We start from the raw sequence: 19407 nt of genomic DNA, 5'->3' as shown, positions 1-19407 counted from the left end.
TATTTTCTACAAACATGACCACACAAGTTTTAATAAGGTTAACTGGCTCTTAGGGTTAAATAATACATTGCTGAGTAACTCAAGTGCATGTAAGTCTGACTTGGAAATTAACTAGCTGCCTCATGGAGCTCAAAGAACTGTGGACTTATGGACCAGGTTCTACTTGACTGTTCGACTCTTAGCCACATTTTAAAAAATCTATAAAATGGAAACAAACACACTGTTGTAGTAAAAATGCTCTATAAATCTTGGTTATAAATACCTCCCAATAATAAATGATTTAAGTCTATTTTTGCAATATGCTTACTTAAGTTAAGATAGACATTACTTCTTTTAAATCCATTTTGTATAAAAGGTTTGACCATGAGGTTCGATTTTCCTTCAGATCTCCTTTAGTCACGGTTAACCAAAGTATTTATGTATTTTACAAGCACAAGAACTTTCACAGCACATCAGCAGCATTCTTCAGCAAGAGTAACATCAACTTGTTGGAAAGCAAACATCTCACGGCATCACAAAGAAAAGCCAAATCAGAAACAGTATTTCACAGCACTTATTAGACTTAAAAAGTATTTACAGTTTCAATTCCTGCACGTTAGAGAGAAGGCAGGAGGAGGGAAGGAGAGAGGGATAGAGGGAGGAAGGAATCCCATGCTATGTTCACAAACTAATGCAGTTGTAGGAACTTGAAAACATTGTAAATTTTACTTCTCTGAATATGCTTCTTTGGAATGAACAAAAAGTACCAGAATTAGCTTCTTTTGTTATTTGTACATGTTTCATTCCTAAGATTAAAAATTGTAATTTCAACTGTATTGAAAATATATAGCTAATAAAGATTCTGAACATAGCATTTCACTTTTACAACTTAACATGAAAATTTCAGTTAGAAACTTTTCTGAAAACTACTTTTCAAATACATACTATTAAAAACAACAACAAAATTTCAAGACTAGTCAAAAACAATGAAAACCCAAGTGCAAATCACATGCACTACTTGGAAAAATACTAACTCATTTTTCATTTTTTGATTTACCCCATTTATTTCTTCAGAAATCAAAAACATCGTCATCATCACCACCATCATCATCAAATGACCAATCCCAGTCTTTAAATGCCAAATCAAGCAATCTGCAATAGGAGGTTTGCAAATTCACATTCTAGCACTCTTAGAAATGGCAGCTTAATATGATATCTAGAAATCACACTTTGTGCTGTGAAGATTTTAACTCTCCCTTCATCAAAAACAACATAGCCAAAATTAAGATGGTAGCACACAGGGAGATCTTCTTTCTCTTTTTATGGGAGTGCATATAACATTAGCCAGGTCTGATTTCTAGAATGCCAGAGACCTGAAGACAGGTAATATTTGAGGTAAGATATGAGCTTTACCCCCCTGGGCCCAGATGAAGATGTAACCATCCCGATGCCCACTTTGATTTGTACCAAAGCTCAACATTTATCAACACTCCCTTTGCAAAAGGACCCAGATGGCCAGCTCACATTTTTCTAGAACAGTACCACAAGTCCCAGTTTAAAGAGGGACTAATACTAAGAATGCAGGTTTCTCAATTCTAACTGGAGACCATATGCTCAATGGGTCACCAACAGTGATGCTCTCCATGAAAAACCACGACTGAAGAGAAAAACCACAGGTATATAAGCATTATTAGCAGCTTATCTTGGCTGAATAAAGTGGACTTAGAGAAGGAGTGTATGTGTTTTTTTCTTTCCAATCCAAACATCTAATATTGCTATCATCTTTATTTTAAAAAATAGGTTAACTTTTTAATTGTTTTAACTGTGAGGTTCATGAATCAACTTATGCCAAGGAACTCATTTGGTCCCCCAAATCTCATTTGTGACCTCAACTTTAAAGTCGGTTTTTAGGGTGCCTGGGTGGCTCAGTCAGTTAAGCGTCTGCCTTTGGCTCGACTCTTGATCCTGGAGTTCTGGGATTGAGTCCTGCATTGAGCTCCCTGGTCAGCGGGAAGTCTGCTTCTCCTTCTCCCTCTGCCCTTCCTCTTTCTCCTTCTCTCTCTCTCTCCTAAATAAATAAAATCTTAAAAAAAATAAGTTGCTTCTTAAACTTTCTTGTTTACTCAATGCTACTTATAATGTATATACCAGGCATTATCCCAAGAGATTGTGATATAACTGGACCGAAGGGGCAATGGGAGGCAAGTACCTGCATTTTTTTTTTTTTTAAGATTTTTATTTATTTATTTGAGAGAGAGAGAGCATCAGCAGGGAAAGAGGGAGAGGGAGAAGCAGGCTCCCGGCAGCCGATGTGGGGCTTGATCCCAGGACCCTGGGATCATGACCTGAGCCAAAGGAAGACGTTTAACTGCCTGAGTCACCCAGGAGCCCCAAGTATCTACATTTTTAAATAAAAAATCGGAAGTGAATTCTAATGCATCTGGTTGACTTTGGTAATCACTGACAGAGTATGTTGAAAGATGGTTACCCTAAGTGAACAGAAATATGCCAAATCAAATTACTCTATTTCAAAATGTGCTGGATGTAGAATATTTGAGAAAATGCACAAAGATATAAATTACTCACTTAAACACACTTCACATTTTTCTAGGCTTACACAGACAGTAAGTCGTAGCGAAAGTACTACTTGGGACATTGAGATCAGTGGGCCATCCTGGGTGTTTAACCCCCCATTTTGAAAAATCTGCATTTCCTACCCTTCCGAAACCTTTGAAGTGTTTGTGAAGTGCGCACTATTGTCACAGTCTTCAAATTCTAGAAGTCTGGTCACTAGGCTGTTAGCACAATGCCTGAAAGTCTTCCCTTAAAGCTCCCTCAGCCCTTGCCAGTCAGCCGTCTAATTCTCATTCCAACATGAGAAAGCTCTCGGACTTGGTTTCAGTACATTAGTGAAGGAGCCCATTAAGGCAACACACACCAATCTCTTGCTGAAAGACTTCTATCCGAAGAACAAAATAAAAACTCCCACAGCACAGTGTACTGGGTCCTTTTCAATCTGGTTCAACGCTCTCTCTCCACGGACATCTTCTGCCATTCCCTGTCACTACCCTCGCCCCGCTCTAACCCAATACAATGTTACAAACACATAACACCGAAGTAATTCTGACAACTCAGTAACTCTGCACATAACATTTTGCCTACCATTGTCTTTTCCCATATTTCTTTGCCTGGAAAATTACTGAACCTCCCTTTTTGGTGAGCTTTCTTGATGCCCTCAGGCAGAATTCTCCATGTTTTCCTTTGTTCCCCTGTAACACTCACTCATGCTTCTATTATAAATAACATTTTAAAAAGTACCATAACTATCTGTTTGATTTTCTATCTCCTCCATTTAATTGATCAGTGGGTACACACTGCAGGCCTATGAAACTTACTGCCAAAGACTGCTTTGGAAAGGAGCATTAGAACTTTGAGTTCTGCTAGAAGTACGTGACACTGCCTGTTTCTTTACATGCCACCAATACCAGCATTAATCTTACCAGTTTGGCAGGTTTTACGTTTTACTTTTATTTTAACATCTTTGCTTAATAATCAAGTTGACCGGGGCGCCTGAATGGCTTAGTTTGTTAAATGTCTGCCTTCAGCTCAGGCCATGATCTCAGGGTCCTGGGATCGAACCCCGCATTGGGCTCTCTGCTCTGCAGGAAGCCTGCTTCTCTCTCTCTGACTCCCCCCATTTGTGTTCCCTCTCCCGCTGTATCTCTCTCTGTCAAATAAATAAAATCTTAAAAAAAATTATAAAAAAAAATTTAAAAAAATAATCAAGTTGACCACTTTTCCATATTTATAGTAATGCTGGCATGTTCCTCACTGATTTTTATATTGGGAAGAGGCAATCATAAAAATGGTTTATATAAGAACTCTATATAGAGAGGTAAAACCCATCTTTCTCATACACATTGCAAATATATATATATATGGTGCTTTTAAAATTTACAAGGTTTTAATTTTAATTACAAGTAAATTTAATTTAATTTACTCCATCACTGATTTTCTTTCTTTCCTTTTATTCTTAGGAAGCTCCCCAATCCAAGATCAGATCCGTATTCACCTATTTTCTTCTATGACACTTAATGGATTTATTTTTGACACTTCCAGTTGTATACAGCTTTTTCATTTTTATCCAAATAATTAGTCTGTTAGTTTCCTATATTTATAAATGGAAAAGAACAAAACTAAAATAAGGGTAACATGGGGCACCTGGGTGGCTCAGTTGGTTGAGCATCCTACTCTAGATTTCAGCTTAGGTCATGATCTCAGGGTCATGAGATCGAGCCCTGTGTTCAGTGTGAGGCCTGCTTAAGATTCTCTCTCCCTCTGCCCACCCCCGCCCCATAAATAAAATAATGATAACATAAGAGCTCCTCTCACCCTTAAATTTTAACTGTGTTGGCAATGCTTTATTTCTTAAAACTGGGCAAATGAGCATTTGTTGCATTTTTGTTTTATACTTTTCTGTGTGGCTTAAATACTGCATTTAAAAGAAGACCTTTAAAAGAAAAATAATTAAAGAGAAATGCCCTCAGCAAAGACCAGCATTCTGTGTCCTACTTTGGAACAGACTAAGGATCTCTCCAAACTATCTTTATCACAAATCAACATTATATTCACAAATTTTCTGCTTTTCCAGCATTTTTTTTTATTCAAAATTACCAAGAAAACATACCTTTGGAATAGGATTTCTACACATTATGTTTTATAAGCTGTCAATTAACTCATTTCTACTCCTATCACCGTGAGGCAGTGCAGGATTATGGCTGGGGTTGCAGGAGCTGGAACTAGACTATCTAGATCTGAACTCACGGCTCTGTTGCTTATTTGGTGTGTGATCTCAGACACACGGGGCTTCTATGCCTTAGTCTCCACGTCTGTTCAATGGAGACATGAAGAGCTAAATCACAGGGTGGTAATGAGGATAAATAATTTAGGACACTTAAAGCTCACAGACGAGTGCCTGGCATACATAGTAGCTAACGCTTATTTACCTATCACTTCCCTACAGAAAAAGGGGATTGCTGCAAAGAGTTAAAAGGAGAATCAGAACCAGGAATGTTACAAAAGCAAAAAGAAAAAAAGTGTAATGGTGTAGTCATTAACAAAGACAAACACTGAGGAAAAGTTAAAAAAAAAATCAGATGATTATTTATAGGTATTATGTTTTAGTAGATATATAAATACATTCGATGATTTTGATAATGTCTAACAAAGCCAAACATTTGTCTTAAGAAAGACAGCATGCAAGTTAGTTTAACTAAAGCTAGATTATACAAAGAGCTAGAAATTAAATTACGGCTGATATCGACCAGAAATGCTGTTTCCTAGGTGTTCCTGAACGATCCTTTCACAGCTCTACCTGTCTACTGGAATGCTATAAATTAGTGGAACATCAAAGGCCATCAAGTCCGATGCTTGCCTCCCCTCCAGAGCTGTGCTGCTCACTGTCAGACGACCTACACCTGACAGATTGAGGAGGGCGCTCTTTCCCAGTATCACAAGTAGTCACCCGAATCAGGTACTAACACTGTTGGTGACAGGGCATTTACTATTCTAGAGCAAACCAAGTCTTCCAATTTTGGAAATCTCTGACTGCCCGGTACTTTTCCCTTGCTGAGTTACAAATGTGTTTCTCTGCTTGGTTCTTGTTCTAATACAACATCTACAGAAAAGTCCCCTCAATCTTTACTGCTGTTTACCATCTCCCAACCTTCCAAACAATTTCTTCAGAAGCTAAATGTTCCTTCACTTACTCCACATGTAACACTTTCAAATGATCCATTACTCCCTCTGTTATTCTCGTCTGTATATCCTCCAATTTGTGCATACTACTCTTAAAATGTGACACCCAACGTGAAATGCAAAGTTTAGGGTGATTCATGTAAGACAGAGACAGATACAATTTTATGAGTTAATGAAGCAATGGAGTCACAGATATTAAAGAAGATGAAAATAATGCTGCAGACACATAATAAGACACAAAATTGCATCTTAAATGTGCCCATCTTTATGCTTAAAATTTCAGAGTATATTAGACAAAAAATGTTCACAAAAATACCCTATACATTTTATAGTCAGTTTTGATATTAGTTTTATCTACATGCAAAGTTGTGAGAGAAAGAAATCCCTATTACTTACTGTTGCTATGCAAAATGTATTAAAAAATCAATGAAGAATGATTCGAAGGGCAGGGCCAGAACTAAAAACAAAAAGCAACAAAAATAAAAAGTAAATGTGCCTCTAAATAGACCAAAATGCCAAAGTGGGGAAGAAGGGAATAACCAAGTATTTATGTCAGTGAACATGAAAACTGTTATGTAACTGAAAATATGCCTCACTTAGTCTGAAATCTGCTTCATTAATGAATTCTATGTGTTATCACAGGTAGTGAAATCATTAATTTATCAAATAGTAACAAAGAGTAAAATATATGAAAGGAGTGGAGTTCTTATAGTCCTGAATCTGAAATTATTTGCCCTCCTAGAGTCTCAATCAAAAAGAAAGATAATAATACTTATCTATTCTGCTCTACAGGAATATTTAAAGACTAAATGACAGAATATGCAGGAAGGTGAATGAGAGAACAGATTACGGAAGCACTCTGGAAGCTGGACAGCACCAGACAGTGTAAGCTATTTCAATGGCATAACACCTATGCATTAATAGTTCTACAATATTAAAAACAAAAACTTAATTTTTAGATGTTTTGCGCATGGCACATGGAATGACCTTCAGTGTTTCTGTATTGAGTTTCTTCAGCTTAATTACTATCATATAATCACTAATTTTATAGTATTTAGTTTTCTCATACCTCACAGAAAAATTCAACATTTTCACTGCTGAAACAGCAATTCTACCTTTGTCATTCTAAATTATTTCCTTGAGATAATAGTTTCAAGAAAAGTTTCATATTAGGTGTTTGTGGTTAGAATGAAAAGATTTCTGATAATACAGCCAATGCACATCATTATTCATATACTGAAGTTCCTGTGTTAGGGAACAAAAAGGATACCTGAAATTAGATACCTGATCGTACAGACTTCACCCTTTCGCTAACTAACCACATCTTCACGGCCATTTCAGTGAATGGCAATATTTACAAATGCCATGGTAGCTAGTAAGCCAAGAAATGGTTATTCTGCTTCAAGAATGAAAGGACTATAATGCAGCCATATGAAAATAGTTCCACCAAAACATTTTGTGCATTCACCATTATCTTGAAATTTACTCCCTAGTCCCAACTCTGCCTCAAATACAAGGAATGTCCACAAGGAATGCAGTTAATGTCTGCATTTTTAAGACTGATCTCTGTTGCTTTAAGTCAGAAGCAAGCATTATTCTAAACTTGTAGATGTGAATTAAGACTTAAGAAGATTTTGGTCCTGCGTACCAAGTCATCTAATATAAAAGAGGTTAACAGGTTTGCAATACTATACACAATGTGTGCACCTGATGCTTACAGGTCTGTGTGCACACTGACTACTAAACCATTACATTAGTCAGTGTGCTTCTAAAATCTTAAAATATTATGTTTATATACTTAAAGATGACAAAAATGAACCTTTATATATTTTTGGTTGAATTTAATATATATGTATGATTTAGTAAACAAATCTGTATTACATTCAGCTAAATCAATGAATGAGACATACACACTGAAACAGTTTCAAACATTTGGTATTCCATGGATCATTGACATACCGAGCAAAGGAACACTACAATTAGGAAAGTTTGCAGCTGAACACAAATAGCAAAATACTAAAAAAGACACAATTTTTTAATCACATTTTGATTTATTACCTTGGTTTGTTAGGGGCAAGCTGTCGACTTGGCCGTCTAATAGACTGGTTTTGTTGTATCTTCATTGAAGTTCGAGGAGATGACCGTGCAAAAGGGTCTGGAGCTGGAGGCTTTTTAGGGATCTTTTTCACCAACCGACTAACCCATTTCTGCTGCTCTTCTGTAGAATTTGCTAACAACAACAGGTTCTTTGCCGTTGAGATATCATAATAAACTATAAAGAAATATTTGGGAAAAAATGAGTATTTCTAAATCCATCTGAACATAAATGATGAAGCAAGTAATTTATTATTTACCTTTGCAAGGCGCTATGATTTCCTCCTTTTTGTCCATGTGATCTTTATGACATTTAATATGGCAGCGCCGGCACTCTAAAGCAGGAGGAGGTTTAAACATATGCCACAATGGCTTCATACAAGCCTCACAGTTGGTTGGGAAATGATAGAGAGTAGGAATAAATTCATGTCCTTTATGGCAAATATAGTTTGATTTTTCTCCCACTGGCTCCACTGGAAATTCTTGTTCCTTCTTACTTTCTCCTTCATTGGCATACAGAATCTATAGAAAGCAAAAAAAATAATGAATGATTGCCAACAGAAATTATTTTTTAAGTAGTAACAATTCTTACAGTGTCAATAAAATAATATTAGCTTAAAACATTCAATGAGAAGAAAATGCATTTGATGTTCAAACATTAGTAGGTTCTGTCTAATCAAGAGTTTCTATGAGAAAAGTCACTGGGACAGTCACTTGGCTTACATTTCAGAAAAAAAGATGCCACTTATTTTCTCCACAATAGCTATGTTTTAGCAATTTTTTTTAAAAGATTTTATTTATTTGACAGAGAGAGAGAGAATGAGAGAGAGAGCATGAGAGGAGAGAGGTCAGCTGGAGAAGCAGACTTCCCACTGAGCAGGGAGCCCAACGAGGGACTCGATCCCAGGACTCCAGGATCATGACCCAAGTTGAAGGCAGTTGCTTAACCAACTGAGCGACCCAGGTGCCCCAAATGACCTTTAAATGGGACTAAAATTGAAAGGTAATCTAAAGAAGGCCCAAGAATAAAGAAATTTGATATGTCTTATCACATCAAGAACCTCAGTCTAAAGGTGAAAAAAAAAAAAAACCAAAATAAATTCAACTAACCAAAAACAAAATAAAGTTATTTACCTGAAATATCCTGGGAATTTCTTTAGCATCTGCTCTATATACATCTGTCTGTGTAACTGGTCGGACATGAAATAATTTGCTATAAAAGATTTTTAATAAAGGAATAAAATATTACCAAAGGATCAAATTACATTAGTTACCCTATACTTAGGTCAAAAGTTAAAAGCAATGACTTTGACCCATGTTAGAAGGTCAGAAGAGACACTGGTTCTTTTAATTCAATCACTCCTTGAGATTTTGAGTATTTCCAGGAAATCAGAAATTTTCTAGTTAGTTTCAGAGAACAACATATTAAAGACCCATAAAATAAAGATGTTTTAGCTAACTCTATATCCCAGACTTTCATCTCGATGAAGCAAACACAAGAAAATGTAACAACAGTACAGTACAAGCTATATGAGTGTATCTATCTACATACTACAGTGAGTAATAAATAGCACTAATTTGACAAAAAAAGTCACATAACTCTCTTATACTTTAAAAGAGAAAGGTTCTAAATATTTTAATAAGAACACTTACTCTATATCTAAAACCATGTAAGGATTAGATTGTTCTTTATCTTGTTCACTGTCATAGAAAAGAATCTTCTTACTGCTTACAATCACATACTGTTAAAGAGAGGGAGGGAAGGAATTAATGACTAAAGTTAATATATATCTTATTTATTTTCTTTGAAAACAAATTCTATAGCAATAAAAATTATATAAAATACTTAAGTTAAATAACTTAGAAGTTCTCAATATACTCTTAGGAAAATCTTCCTTAAAATAACAATAAATTTAGTTTGCATACATATTAAATAAGCAAATTGGACAGGAAATGAATTCAAATATATTTTGGACTGACTTATCTTCAATACAATAACACAGGTAACCTTATTGCTATGGTTTGAAATGTCTGTGTCCCCCAAATTTTAATGTAAAACCCTAATATCTAATGAGATGGTGTTAGCGGGAAGGGTCTTTGGAAGGTGAACGAATAGGCCATGAGGGGAGAGACCTCCTGAATGGGATCAGTACCCTTATAAAGGGGCTCCAGAGAGATCCCTAGCCCCGTCCCCCATGTGAGAATACAGCAAGACGTCTGCAATGTGAAAGAGGGCCTTCACCAGAATCCAACCATTTGGCATCCTGATCTTAACTTCCAGGCCCCGAACTCTGAGAAATAAATTTCTATTGTTCATACACTAACCAGTCTGTTTTGTTACAGCAGCCTGAATAGACTAAGACATTTACCAAAAATGAACATCACAATATCAATAAATCATAGTAACAGAGGAAAAGAAATTATTAGGGCTTCCTATCATACCCAGAGTTGTTTTCCCACTGAAACAGCAGAGCACCAAGGCCAACCGACTTTTGTTTTCCTACCACCAAAACCTGTTTTATTATTATGGTGATGAAAGGTTGTTTGTTTGTTTGTTTCTTCATGAAGATACACAAAATCACATCATTCCAAATCAGGAAGTACAAAATTTTATGAGTCTAAAAGTTCTAGTTATATGTGTATCTTACAACTACAAATGTGAAATGGCTATAGACAAACCAAAAGCAAAATAAAAAAGCCATATTCAAAAGTACCAATTACCTTTTTAACCCATCCAAATTTCTTAGTGTTGTTTCGTACAGGTAATGAAAGCCATCCTTCTAGTCTTGATTCTATAAATAAGCAGAAGATATGAGGATAAATTTAGCAATTGTCCTAAGAAAGTGCGCAATTCAATAAAATTTTAATATAAAAGTCACAGAACAAATCAAATATGCCTTTCAGAATTTATCACTATACGTTATCAAGGTTGTAATAATACTGCAGGATGAGTATAAGCAAGTTATGAAATGCCAAACAAAATCCAGGTTACAGCACATTGAAAATATATGTTCTATAGCTTATAAAGTCAAATGCTCTCTGCTGACTAAATCCATGCATCTGCGAAGTTGAGCAGAAAAGGTACAAGAAAGAGAAGCAATTCTTTATTCTCACTAGTGCACCTGTATTAGAATTCTTTTTTTTTCCTTTGGAAGAGGCCTATTTATTGATATAGTGCATATGTATTTTCTTCAAAGAGAAAAACATTTTAAGGGAGTAATTACATGATCAGAGAAAGTAGATGTTTTAAATGGCTAAAATAAAATGAAATAAAATTGTGTAAATTACCAATCAAATCTGGTTAGTGAATAGCAATATAACTAAAAACACGTCTAAATTCCAAAATAGCAAAATCAGTAAAATTTTAGTTCAACAAAGGAAACTGCCTGAATCCTCAGAATTTGTTCCAGTGGCACGTGATCAGTGCCATTTAATGGAATAATTAGGAGCAACAAGTATTTCTGGAGGTTATTCTGATAGTCACATATTGAACTGTGCTGGATGCTTAACATCCATTTTCTTGAATTCTTACAACCCCACAGGAAGGCCACACAGGGATGCACCAGACTCCAGAACCTATACTCTCTCACATCAACAACCTTCCAGACTCTGTGAACAGAAACGCTGTCATTAAAATCAGTCTATATATAGTGTACCTGTCTGGACATGGTCCTATACCAGCTTAAGGGGCCAAATCAGATGATCTGTAACAATGAATACATATGCCTGGGCAATGTGACAAGGTAAATACAGCTATTTCACTTTGCACTCAGTTAGTAAGAGACTACATTTTACCTTATATTCAACTGCTCATACACTAATTTCCTATGGCATTTACATTAAACGTGGTTTGTACTTACATGAACTTCGTGTTAAATAAAGATTTTATATGTTTTCCATCTAGTTTCTTCATTTAAAACTCTAAGTCCTTTTAGGGCAAAGACTGGGTCAAAGTGTCTTGAACTCTCTTTTAAGGCCTAACACAATGTAGCTAAAACAATGCAAAGCTACATACACCTCTCAGTCTACGTGTTTTTCGTGCTGTCACTCTTAACATGAAACTTCAGAAAGAATTTCTCGTTGGCTGAAAATGGATGACGCAGGCAATAAAACCAAATGCTCTTAAATGATATAAAGTCGACAAAATAAGTCTATCAAACGTAACAGCAACGCCATATGACAATACCTTTAAAACTTCTTTGTTCATGCAGCATTTTCTTTTTAACTGAGACCAGAACAATTTGTTAGAGTTAGTGAATATTAGTTAATGTTACAAAGAAAAAAAAGGGACTGAAATTAAGGGTAGCGGGGAAAATCTCAAAGGTGAAAATTTTTCAGGATATCACCTGTACCATTAGGTTCCGATGAAATAGGTAAGTAAGACAAAGATTCTTCTTCTGAGTCAGAATCAGAGTCAAGAAGCATATGAGAACTGGAAGGCTTAGTGGCAATATTGAGAGAAGTAGAGGAACGTTGGTAGGTGAATGACATGGATTCCATAGTGCGTGATTGAGTGATATGAACTAAACACCCAACATAAAAGGAAAGGAAGTAAGAATGCGGAAAGAAGTTAAGAGAAAATAAAATGAAAATTTGAAAAAAGAGCTACCTATAATACATAAAGAGCTAATTTAAGTAACTACATATGTGGAATTTTCTTTTGCATTTTCTTCACAAGAATTTTTGTAAAAAATCAATATATAATGTAAGTTTAAATGGTTGTTTGAAGCCCACCCCAAGGAATATGCTTTTTTCTTAAAGAAATGACAAACATTTTTCTCAGGAGCAGTCACTCTGAGGACTTAACACAATCAACTGCTTTATATTTAAGACAAAGCATTTCAATAGAAAATAACGTAAGAGGTGAAAATAAACCTGTACCTGGAAATCCATCATCTGCCTCAGCATCCCCTGGTCCACTGCCTATACTGGAACTATCCAGACCAATATGCAATGCTTGGAGCTGTGACCGCAGCTGCTCAATGTCACTATCTTTACTGTCCAGTGTCATCTGCAGTTCAATTCGAATCTGGCTCTCTTCAGCTATTTGCTACAAGAGATTAAATTATGTTAAATTAATTGGATACCATATACCTCATAATTTTAATTCAGTAACAATTACGAAGCAACAGAAATCTTCTATAACGGATACAATAAAAATACTTCTGCTTCTTAAAAAAAGTCTTCAACGTAGAGTTCAAAAAGTATTCTTACAGCCTGCATTTCATTCAGTTCTTTCTGATACTTGATCATCTGCTGAGTCAGTTTTTCACGTTCAGATTTAAGCTCCATATGTAGCTTTCTGTTCTCTTTCTCTTTTCTCCGCACATCAGTGTCACTACCACGCTTGACAGGTTCTTTTCGATTCATGATTTCAGCCAACTTATTCACAGCCTTAAAAACATAAAAATAAATAGGTAATCAAATAAAATAAATCGTACTGATGGTTCTTGGTAATTCGCCAACAACAAGTTATATGACCACTAATAATCTCCTTCCCTATACACATGGGGCAACGGAGAAATACCGTCTATATTAAATAATACATTCCCTTGATTATTCTTTATCTTCTTCCAAATTATACCAGTTTTTCACTCTCATGTTTTCTGAGAAATGTAATTTAAAATGTTTACAGGTTGGATCTGATGTCACTTTCTACAACTTTAAGTTTTTAGTTTCAAGAGAGACTTCTGCTAGGCAGATCCACTTCTATTCTGGAGGAAGAAAATTTTGCATTGGCAATCATATTAGTAAAACACAGTATGTCCAACCAGAGAACTGAGCATCTGGGACCCACAAAGATTCATGCTGTATACACAACCATGGAACTGGCAGAAGGATGGTTCAAGAGCCAAAGGTGCCTTTTTGGACTAACCCTTTCTTAGGCTGTCAGCAAATGTTCACTCAGTCATTTCTTAAAAGCAAAAAAATTTACCAGATGACAATAAAAAATTAGGAGGGAATGTGATTTCACATGGAAAAATTACGGAAACTTGAAGTAAACATTGAACTGGACAATGTTAGCCAAATTTAGCTGCGTGCAACCAGGTGAAAATACCGATATACTCAATGACCACTACAGCCAATCTGCAGAGGGAGATGAACTAGATTTCAAAATCCTCTTTACAGTTTGTCACACCTACTTGAGTTTTGAGTGTTCGCTCTGTGAGCAGTTGCTTCTCAAACTGTGCTTTAATAGCGGCTGCGCTGATCTCCTCATCTTTCAGCCGCGACAGCTCTGAAACACGGGGAAATGTCAAGATTATATTAATAACTACAGCAATGAGAAAACATTAGGCAAATTTAAAATCAACTTTATTCTTTGTTAATACATACGTTCTTGGGCATCTTTTAATTTGTTATTTAATTCTTCTTTCTCATTTGCAAGATTGGCAACATCACTAGTTAGTGTCCTGTTTGTTTCTTCAAGCTAAAAAATGAAAGTGGGAAAAAAAATTATATCCCAATTTAAAAAATCTAAGTTATAAAGCAATCATTCAAAATAAAAATAGACTAGAATGATGCTAAAACTCTTATTTTTCTAAGTACATCTATCTCTACACTTTGTGGCTTTGTGGAACATATATGGAACTTCACTGATGAGAATTTTGCTAACCACCAGACTTCGTGAGCACCCCAGGAAGCCAAAACCTACTCCTTTTCTCAAAAAGCCTTAGCAGCATTTTTAATGAGAAAAACACTTAATAAACTAAAAACAAACATTATAACAAAGCACTGTATTTCATCATACAGAATAAACATATTTTAGGTTGTTTTTTTTTTTTAAATTTTATTTATAGTTATTTGACAGAGAAAGAGAGAGAGAGAGCGCACAAGCAGGCGGAGCAGCAGGCAGAGGGAGAGGGAGAAGCAGGCTCCCTGCTGAGTAAGGAGCCTGACATGGGGCTTGATCCCAGGACCCTGGGAACATGACCTGAGCCAAAGGCAGAGGCTTAACACACTGAGTCAGCCAGGTGACCCAAACAAATTTTAAAATGGTAGTATTTCTTTCAGAATATTTTATTTATTTATTTTATTTTATTTTATTTTTTTCAGTGTTCCAAGTCAGAATATTTTAAAAAATAAAATTTTACTAAAGAAGCTGACATGCTTGTTTATTATTATCACAAATCCTACTTCTACTCTTCTTTCCCACCTGAAAGAAATTGTACTGTGAATTATGTGATCATCCTTCCCACCCATGACTATACAGTTTTCTTACAAACACATAAAACAATAAAGAGTGTGGTTTTGTGTGATTATAAACTGTCCATAATCACACTGTATCTTTTTGTAACTGCTTTCACTGGACATTATATTAAACTGTTGACATATAAAGATCTTAATTTATTTTAACTGATACAGTACTTCCACCTTCTACCTCATTTCATTTATCTATGTATTTGTCTATTGATAAGACATTTGAATTTTGGAGGCACCTGGTTGGCATAGCCACGTAAGCATCTACCTTCAGCTCAGGTTAAGATCTCAGGGTCCTGGGATTGACCCCCAACGTCTGGCTTTGCTTGGCAAGGAGCCCGCTTCTCCCTCTCCCTCTGCCACTCCCCCAGTTTGTGCTCTCTCGCTCTCTCCTTCTCTCTCTCACATAAATACATAAAATCTTTTTTTTTTTTTTTTGACAGAGAGAGACACAGTGAGAGAAGGAACACAAGCAGGGGAATTGGTAGAGGGAAAACAGGCTTCCTGCGGAGCAGGGAGCCCAATGCGGGGCTCAATTCCAGGACCCTGGGATCATGACCTGGGCTGAAGGCAGATGCTTAATGACTAAGTCACCCAGGCACCCAATGAAAAAAATCTTTTAAAAGAAATAAGAAAATAAACTTCCACATATCCTTAAGAGCAACCCTCTCAGGTCCCCTCCCTGTCTGGGAGCTTTGTACTACTAATTTGCGATCGTTCAATAAACTTCACTTTGGGGCACCTGCGTGGCTCAAATGGTTATTAAGTGTGTGCCTTTGGCTCAGGTCATGATCCCAGCGTCCTGGAATGGAGCCCCGCACTGGGCTCCTGCTCAGTGGGGAGCCTGCTTCTCCTCTCTCTCCCTTTGGTGCTCCCCCTGCTCTGTCAAATAAATAAATAAAACCTAAAAAAAAAAAAAAAAAGACATTTGAATTTTTGCTATTACAAACATTTATGCTGCTATGAAACTGCCTAAATTTCTCCAGCATATTTATCATAACATAGACTTTCTTTAGATTATATGAACATTTAAATTTCCACATTTTGAATATTTAAGATACTTAATAAATATTTAAAATTGCCATACCACTTACTATACTATGCCACCTACTTTTACACTCTCCATAGTTGTAAATAAGAATGTCAGTTCCTACATGTCTTTCAAACACTTGAAATTAGTGAGATACTTAATTTTGCCATTATAATGAGCATGAAGTGGTATTTCAAAGCTATTTTATCCAGCCTTTCCTAAATAGTAGTTAGGTTAAGCACCTGCTTATGTTTTTAGGGTTTCCTCTTTTGGCCCATTTTTCTTCTGTATTGTTTAACTTTTTCTCTGTGAGCTTGAAGGAGTGCCACATGTGTTCCTGATACTAGCCTTTGTTTAATGAATACATTACAAATATCTTCTCTAAGTTGTTTGTTGTCTTCAGCTACAGTAAGTTTTAGATTTCGTTCTAATTGTTTAAAAATTTTTCTTTTTCACATTTAGATCTTTATGATAGCTAGAATTTGTGCTCGCTTCGGCAGCACATATACTATGATAGCTAGAATTTATTTTTGTTATGTTGTAAAAGGTAAGGATCTAACTGTATTCCTTTCCCTTTGAAAAGAAAGTCATCCCAAACCATTTATTACAACTAAATCCTTTCCCAGCAATGTGTCTATTACCACCACAACCATGTATCACATTCCTGTTTGTGCAAGAATCTGGTTCTGGCCTCCCTACTCATTTCCACTGAACGGGATTAAATATCGTTGTTCTAATACCACACTTTTTATCCACTATAGCAATTTAATAACAGATTCAACTACCCGATACTTTACTTCTCTTTGAAATTTTCATTACAATTTTCTTCCACCTGCATAGGAGTACCTTCATGGTAGTTTCAAGATTCTTTTCAACTAAACTTTGTTTAACAAGAAGAAAAAGGCTTATACTGTTTCTGTGTCTGGTATTTCCCTTTCACTTTAGTTCTTTCACTCTGAATTTACCGACAGGTACACCCACTGGAAGCAGTTCTTTTTTGAGCCTCTGTCTGCCAAACACTGAGAAGCTAATGTTCACTGGATCCAAAATCCTAGAGCCGGCATGTTAAGATTTTTCATTTCCATCTGTAGTACCTTCCCTGGTGCTTTTAAGGAAGACTGATGATAAAGTAATTTAATTAAAATAAAAAAATAACTAGATATTTTACTTACAGATGCAATTGTAGCATCTTTCTCAGTGAGTTCCTGTTTGTGTCTAGCCATCATCTCTTTGATCTCAAGCTCCTTCATGATTTTCTCTTTTTCCAAATCAGAATATTGCTCCTCAGCAATTGAACGAGCCAGCTGCTCAGAATCTGCTTTGGTCAAGGTGATCTCCAGTTGAGCAGCCAAGGAGTCCCTACATTTTAATGATACGTTATTTTAATGTCCAATTTTCATTAGGAAGTCAAAGTTTTTGTCTAATGTACTTCATCAACAAATTCTTACTTGCACTATTGTAGGCATTGTTCTAGAAGAGAACATGACTATGAACAAAAGATACAAGGATTGTAGCTTTACCTTTCCTCCTGTAAGTCCTGTTTCTTCTGTTGTAATTCTTTACAAAGTTTGGTCTTTTCTTCACATTCTTCTTTAAGTTCCCTCACCTGTGTTTTATAGAGGGTCTAAACAGCAAAACAGAACAGAAACGTATCATTGCCACCACTACCACCCTCATCTTCATCATCAATTTTATTTCTGAATTCAAAGTTTATCCAGACAAAGTCAAGTTGGACACATACAAATGTGTTCCTGAACATTGAGCAATGTTGGGCCCTTGAGCAAATTAACAGTGAATGAGCCTTTCTGGTAAATCAACCAATTAACTAATAAAAGTTCCACTAACAATTTAGAAGGTAGATTTTCAACTGGATATCAGGTTTCTCATTAAATGACAGACAGGCAGAATCAATAAAGAGGCAAAAAGATATTACTAATCTAGACAAAAAAAATTTTGTTAGCTTAACTGAAACACAGGTGACATTACTAATTTTAAAACCAATTAAAAAAGTACAAACGTTAAAATGACAATTTTTCTTTCACTATGAAAATTCTACCTCAAAAAGCAATCATTTAAAAAAAAGCAATCATTTTTCCTATTATGTGTTAATAAAAAATGACTCAAAAAAATCAGCTTGAATGGAAAGAATTATTAGGGGAAAAAAGCAATCATTTTTTAATCAACTTCATAAAGTATGTACTTAGAACTATTTTTCTAGCAATGATAATAGGCTTCCGTTACACTATCAATAGTCATTTGCCCAGTTGTTCTTTTTATATGAATTGTGTAGTACAAAACAACCTATCCAAATCCCTGTCTGGTGTTTGCTTTAAGAATCTATTCTAAAGACAAGAGTCTTTCTAGTTCTGCAGCAAAAAAATTTTTTAAATTCTACAAAGATGGTAATTTTCAAATTAATGTATCTGGAACTTACTGAGAAATACTGCTCTGCTTCAAGCTGATCCTGAAGTTCTTTCATTTGCCCATCTGCATCTTGACGTTCTCTGTGGGGACATTGAAGAAAAGGTTCAAATAAGCTACACACAAAATAAATAAGCAACTCTTGAAATGTGGCCGAGGGAACCACTGGGCATCCCTGGATCCTTAAAAAAAACCAAGAAGTCAAATTATTTACATAATACTAATCATCATTGCATTGTTTTAATTCTCATTCTCTCAGGAGTGTGTATGGACTTTTGAAGTTATAGAACATATAATGATTCATCACTCCAACAGCTAATGAATGAAATGTGTGTTTGTATGCTCTTGTGTTTTAAAATTTTCTGTTTTAATTTCTAACACAAAAAATATCATTAGATATAACTGACATAAATAAAAATTTGTATAAAGGGGTCCCAAACCAAATAGTGATTAAAGCAGTAATACTAATTTACATAGTCTCAACCATTCACTGTGATCAGCCATTTCTGCCAACCAAGTAAGAGAATTAAAAGAACACCTGAAAATTGGTTATCTTAGGATGAGTGAAAAAATGACAGGGAGGGAAGGAATGCTCATTTTTATGTTTAAATGTGGATGTTAACTACACAGATCTGTACATTTTGTAAAAATTCATTGAGCTCTACCTATCATTTGTGTACTTTTTTCTGTATATATATTAATCTTCAATAAAGCAATAAAGTTAAATAAAAAATAAGTAAAATAAGAAGCAAGCCTAACAATCCATTTAAGAGGCTGGGTTGGAGTAAGTTAAACTCTAGGGTTATTAAAAAAAGTAAAAATCACAATTATTCCAACTCAAAGCTAAGAGGGAAAAAAGCAAGCTGGAGAACAACACAACATATACGATACAATTAAAAAACAACTCCCCCCTCAAATCTAAAAAA

The 19407-nt window shown here is 35.5% G+C and overlaps 1 protein-coding gene across 1 annotated transcript in view; it reads right to left on the bottom strand.

Annotated features, from left to right (window-relative positions):
- Window positions 1-1029: 1029 nt before the first annotated feature.
- The window catches only part of ROCK2 (Rho associated coiled-coil containing protein kinase 2), a 138395-nt gene continuing 120017 nt past the window's right edge, over window positions 1030-19407 (bottom strand). The window contains exons 21-33 of the mRNA XM_080814160.1: window positions 18495-18564; window positions 17581-17684; window positions 17233-17419; window positions 14167-14260; window positions 13974-14068; window positions 13045-13224; window positions 12712-12880; window positions 10552-10622; window positions 9484-9572; window positions 8965-9043; window positions 8091-8352; window positions 7795-8008; window positions 1030-1131 (exon numbers count right to left, since the gene is read on the bottom strand). Coding sequence (XP_080670286.1) covers window positions 1050-1131; window positions 7795-8008; window positions 8091-8352; window positions 8965-9043; window positions 9484-9572; window positions 10552-10622; window positions 12712-12880; window positions 13045-13224; window positions 13974-14068; window positions 14167-14260; window positions 17233-17419; window positions 17581-17684; window positions 18495-18564 — 1696 coding nt within the window. The 3' untranslated portion in view covers window positions 1030-1049. The remainder of the gene's footprint in view (window positions 1132-7794; window positions 8009-8090; window positions 8353-8964; window positions 9044-9483; window positions 9573-10551; window positions 10623-12711; window positions 12881-13044; window positions 13225-13973; window positions 14069-14166; window positions 14261-17232; window positions 17420-17580; window positions 17685-18494; window positions 18565-19407) is intronic.

The sequence above is a fragment of the Martes martes genome (assembly GCF_963455335.1).
Source record: "Martes martes genome assembly, chromosome: 9".
NCBI lineage: Eukaryota > Metazoa > Chordata > Mammalia > Carnivora > Mustelidae > Martes > Martes martes.
The sequence above is the reverse complement of the archived record's forward strand: the minus strand, read 5'-3'. Positions and strand labels throughout refer to the sequence as shown.